We start from the raw sequence: 5,519 nt of genomic DNA, 5'->3' as shown, positions 1-5,519 counted from the left end.
GCTGTGGCTTGTGTCGGACAGCAAGTGCCAACTTGAAACAGAAACCTGTTTGTAGTGGACCTGGAGCTTAGTTCTTCAAGTATAACCTTTTAAAGCAAAAAGTTAATGCACCTCATTGTTTAATTTTTTTGTTTGCCCAAGTGCTTTAAGCACTGTTGGTACAGCATGAACTGGACTTCTTGCGACGAAATCAGTGACTATGTGCTGTTAATACTGAAATAGAGTCCAAGAAACCATTTCCTTGCAAAATGCTTTGCTCTAACATGATCAAGTCCGTATACAAGTCGTGTTTACTGTCGAGTAATTAACAAGTGCATAAGCAGTAACGTTAACATCCACATACAGAAAGGTCATTGTGACATGGAATGTCAAATTGCCAATGAAATGCAAACTGCAATCTACTGACTGACTGAGTTCGTAACTATTGATACTTCCTTTCTTTTTAGTGAGCTGGTGTACAACATCCACTATCCTGTAGAAGTCTAGCCTTGGGAATGTGCTTACATTCTGTTCTCAGTAACCAACTTTCTGCCATCGCTGTAGTCCAGTTATGTGCATATGATCTCTTCTGGATTACAGAAACAAGCCTCCAGGGTGAACCAATTAGCTACCTTTGAATGCTCTATTGAGAATTTATAAGATCGTGTTTGGTTGCCTGCATGAGTCCTGTCCAGATCTGCCAGAACTTACCTTTGCTGGTGTGACCAGTCTTCCCACCGTGTTGATGCTCTGTTAATCTGTTCACTCCTTGATATTGCTAATCACATTTATTCATTTTAGAAGATGTCCATAAAAGTATGACACGATAAAAAGGGTTTATTGTTCATTTGATTTTATCATTCCTTCTTGCTCCATGGGAACAAACTTATGGTCAAACCACATAAATAAAAGGTATATAGTCCCCAAATATATGAAATCCATTACCATGTGCTGCTCTGAAGTCTAAATTCTTTACATTGGTGATCTGTATTTAGTCATCTTATGGTCCTTAACTTGAAAGTTGAAACTGTACAAGGGTAAATATCATATTCATTGTACTGCTAATCTTCTACCTACGCATTGGAACCTTCCATGGTGCTTCTTTACCTTGCTGAGTTATCAGTTTCCGATCTGAAAGCATCATCATATACAGTGGTGTCACTTGTACAGGGAAGCACTCTCACCCCAACCTATGTGATGTCGTACTATATTTGACAAAGCATCTAGGGATACACATCACCTTACATCCCTCTCATACATCTTTAGCAGATGTGATAAGATCTGGAAAGTGTTTGTGTGGATAACGATATAAATAAGATCTGAATCATATCGGCGTTTCAATGAGGTTTGCATGGGAATTTCTGGGTTTCTTAGCAAGTCTACATGACATATACTTTATTCAAATACCAATTAGATTTCAGGTTACCTGAACAAATGCTCTGAAATAATGTTTATCCGAATTTCGCTTTTAAACAGGACTTTTTCCTTCTATGTGAATAACACTGAACAGTTCTTTGTACATATGCTAGGTCGCTGCTTCCTACAGCTTCCTTTTTCTGAGAGTTGTATCTCACATTGCTTTTGTATTTCATTGTTCACAGAGGGAGGCTCGGCTGGAAAGGAACCGGAGCCGGACATTGTTCGGGTGAGCAATTGGAGGAGCACTGTGCAGTGAACTGGAAGAGTTAATGCTAGTGAAACCATGACTCGTTTGATTTCCTGATGTTAATTTAAGCTGTTAAAGTTAGAGAACAGTAGAGCACTCTGGGTTCAGAGAGATGCAAGGACAATATGTCACTAGAGAGTTTCTTCAATAAAATGGTACTCCTGGAAACGCCTGAAACCGCGCCAGGCCTTTTGTATTTCAATGATGTATGTTGTTTTGATGACCTATTGAATTCTGAAAGACTCTAAGAGGTTTATAAACAAATAGTTGGGCAGAAATCTTGTGATTGTGAAGTTTCATGGGAACAACGAGGATGGTGGAGTTGTTCCCCCCTGTGTCACCCGAAGTATGCAACTTGTGAACTATGCATCTCATTTGATTAGCAACCATCCTAGTCATCAGCTAGAAGCGCGTCAGGCAGGAATATAGGAGTGAGTGAACAAGATGGGCTGTTTTGTACATTGTCTGAAATGTAAGTGAACAAGAGAGAGTACTTAAAACATTGTCCACTGGGCCCTAATCCTGTGTTGACTTGGATTAAATTTGGGGACTTGGGGGATGGCAAGTGCTTTGCTTGATATCATCAACGATTACAAAACCAAATTTAAACTTAAACATTGCGGTACCGGCTCGTTGATCGGTGCACTGGGAAGAGCATCATCGTGTGGGGCGGCGTCGACGACGGTGGCGGGCCTCTCCAGGATCACCGCCGACCACTCTACCTCCAAAGGTTCGCCGAACTGTGGCCGCCAATTTGGAAATTTCAAATTCGTTAGGCGAATCTTTGAAAAGTTGGTTCATTTCAGAGATAAATTTAGTCAAAATGTTTTTATTCCATGACATTTGTAGCGTTTTGAGTGACATCCGTACTTTTCCTGAAGATGGAGCGATATTTGGCACTACAGGTGCAGAGAATGGCAGAAGTGCCCCAGGCGTCGGGAGCTTCGTAAGACTGAAGTCGCAGAAAGTGCAAGCTTTAGCTAGGAGATCAGCAGCCCAGCTTCAAGAGAGAGTGCACTTCTGGCCGCACAAGCATCGCCCAGCCTAATGAGCTATCTTCTGCTGATTCTGATGAAGAGGGAAGCAATTCTGGAAGAAGGAACTTTGTCGGGGACGAGAGGACTAGGGCCATGTGTTCTCGGAATTCTGTCATGAGGCAATACAAAGCCGACGATGATTCATATTTTTGTCCTAAAGTTCAAAATTTAAGGGAGAAGCTATGGGATCCACAGATCATCTCCCAGGAACCCACGAGTCATAATATTTTGCACCTACTGCTGAACTTTCTTCTCAGGTATACTATACTACTTGCTGAATGTGATGTTGCTGGGGCTTTATGATGGTTCTAATACGAATTTGAGGAAAATAACCATGGAATAACCTGTTGAGTCATTTCTCTAAGTACAGGTCCTTCAGAATTGCCGCTCAATATCAAAATCTGGGGTTCCCTTCAGGTCTACTATGGTTGCAAACGGCGGATTTCGACATAAGACGCAGCTAAAAGCCTTGATGAAGAGCTAGATGTACTTATAGCAACACCTGATCGTTTCTTGCTTCTGCTTCAGGAAGGCTTTTGTGCAGCTAAATAACCTCAGATAGTATGGCTGCTCCTTTTTCCAGTCATGTTTGAAGTTGAAGAGAGAGAAAAATAAGTGGATGCACTAGATAGCCTAAGACCTAAGTTAATACATTGTTCCCCCTAATTGCAGTGCTGTGTTCGATTCGATGAAGTCGATATTTTATTTAGTGAAGAAGGCTTTGAACAAGTGTTTCATCAGTTGATTACTGTTGCATCAGCTGATTGCTCACCTTCTTAATTTCTATAACCTTTTACTATGCTGCATATACTTTCTGAAAATGCTTCTAAGAAATACTCCTCAAGTGACATATCTCTTGCTGCTACTGATATCATGTACAATTTTAATATTTTTTGCATACGATACAAACAACTAAGATATGTAATTGCATAAAACAATGGTATTGGTATCATGTGGTATTGTTCTCCTAGAGTGATTACATTTTACATTGGTACTGTTACACTACAGATTCTTGTGGACTGCAGTGGAAATGACAATGATGATAAGTATCCCGAAAATGCCTTTTCGAACAAGAGAACAACACTTCTAAAGATTATGGAGGAATCTCCAGTTCGTAAAACAATTATTTCTGCAATAAGGTACTAGGTCCTCTCCCCTGTTTATCTCTGTATATCATCATTCATCAATACCAAACATAACTTGCGCAAAAAAATAAAAAATTAAACATAACAAAGTACCACTGTCTGTGAACTAGTCTCATGATTTATGTTCCCAGATTGAGACATGTAGTAAGGTTGAGAATGTGCTGACACCGTGACACGATTCGACAGGAAAGCATCACACATCAAGGTTCCACCATGCATTGGAACAGGCGAAACGCATCGCAAACATGAAAGAGTTCCTGAAGACAGGTGTGTATTCAACTAAAGTGCAAGGCATTCATGTTCAGATTCAGAAGTGGCAACTCACTGCAGGTGGCAGATTCATACGAGCATACAGTATTAGTAGTACTACATCAAACTGGACTTGTTAATATAGCTGTGCTGATAAGTTCAGAAAGATATACAGCAGAAAGCATGCAGAAGAAACAGGGGAGCTGCTGCTGTTGCATGCAGACAGTGCTGTTGGATGTCTTGCCTTTGCTGAAGATGTGTGGAACAGCTAGCTGATCGAAGCAGACTGAACTCGACTGACTATTCGCGGATGTGGAAGAGCTGGAGCTGGGCGTTGTGGAGGACGGCGCGGGTCTGCTCGTTGGCGGCGTCACGGGCGCGCAGCTCCCGGATCTCCTCCTCCCACTTCTCCACCCTCTCCTTGTGGTTCCTGCAAGGCAATACATCAAACAGGTGATGGGCAACCGAGGAGCGAAGCACGGCGGTGTGATGCTGCTTGCTGCGGCGAGTTTCTCACGTGCAGAGGCGGTCCTCGAAGTCGGCGGCGAGGTCCTTGAACATGGCGCGCCCGGAGTCCAGCATCTCCGACACCTGCAATGCAATGCCACCCGCCAATCGTTCATGTCTCCGGCCAGGTCATCGCTGGCCGATCAAGGCGGGATCGATGGAGGAGGAGAGGGTGAAGAGGCCAGTGGACCTTGCGGGTGAAGTTGTCGATGGCGAGGAGGATGCGCTGGACGTGCTCCTCCGTCTCCGCCGAGCCCGCCACCTCAGCCTCCGCCGCCGCCACGACGGCCAACTCCTCCCCGTCCATCTCCGCCGCGCCGGTGCTCACGTCGGCCCTGGAGGACGCCGCCGCCGCCCCTCCCGCGCTCCCCTGGCTCCCGGCGTCGTCGTCGTTGCTCTGCACATACGCGTGGAGCTTTTAGTTGACGGCACAAACTCGAATTAAACTCCAAACATCGATGAGCAGTTCCTCATCAGCGAGGGAACAAAACACTGGAGCGGAAATCGCAAATCAGCGAGGCACACCCACATCCCATCAGACCAGTGTCGAAATTCGAACACGAAGTGGAAACCCCATCCCCAATTCGACTCGAATGCTCTGCTCTCCATCACACGCTCCGCCCAAAATGCCGAGGTCGATCGGGGTCGAATTCGAAATCTCCCCAAGCCAAAAATAAATAAAAATCCCCAGTCGCCCACCACCGCCAGGGAACAGACGAACAACTCATCAGAACCAAATAGCGAGACCAACGCACGCACGAGCACGAGCAGAGCAGATCTAGCTCACGCGAGACAGCACGGAGGGGAACAACCACGGCTCGCGTCGCAGCCCCGAAACCCTCGCTCAAAAACTGCTCGCGGCGACCGAGACACGCACCGACGCACCCCAAATCGGCGGGCGCGCTCGGGAACACGAATCGAACAAGCAGGAGAGGG

The 5,519-nt window shown here is 45.0% G+C and overlaps 2 protein-coding genes and 1 pseudogene across 2 annotated transcripts in view; 2 read left to right on the top strand and 1 right to left on the bottom strand.

Annotated features, from left to right (window-relative positions):
- LOC119361265 overlaps positions 1-1,923 on the top strand; it is a 3,661-nt gene extending 1,738 nt beyond the window's left edge. Inside the window, exon 4 of the mRNA XM_037626563.1 lies at positions 1,581-1,923. Within this exon, the coding sequence (XP_037482460.1) occupies positions 1,581-1,628 (48 nt within the window). The 3' untranslated portion in view covers positions 1,629-1,923. The remainder of the gene's footprint in view (positions 1-1,580) is intronic.
- Positions 1,924-2,259: 336 nt separating this feature from the next.
- On the top strand, positions 2,260-4,000 carry LOC119361264 (annotated as a pseudogene).
- A 99-nt stretch (positions 4,001-4,099) lies between these two features.
- Positions 4,100-5,519, bottom strand: part of LOC119368494 — a 1,657-nt gene continuing 237 nt past the window's right edge. Inside the window, exons 2-4 of the mRNA XM_037633735.1 lie at positions 4,774-4,981; positions 4,594-4,667; positions 4,100-4,506 (exon numbers count right to left, since the gene is read on the bottom strand). Coding sequence (XP_037489632.1) covers positions 4,377-4,506; positions 4,594-4,667; positions 4,774-4,981 — 412 coding nt within the window. The 3' untranslated portion in view covers positions 4,100-4,376. The remainder of the gene's footprint in view (positions 4,507-4,593; positions 4,668-4,773; positions 4,982-5,519) is intronic.

Source organism: Triticum dicoccoides, chromosome 2B (assembly GCF_002162155.2).
Source record: "Triticum dicoccoides isolate Atlit2015 ecotype Zavitan chromosome 2B, WEW_v2.0, whole genome shotgun sequence".
NCBI classification, from domain to species: domain Eukaryota; kingdom Viridiplantae; phylum Streptophyta; class Magnoliopsida; order Poales; family Poaceae; genus Triticum; species Triticum dicoccoides.
This window is presented reverse-complemented; position numbering and strand designations above follow the sequence as displayed.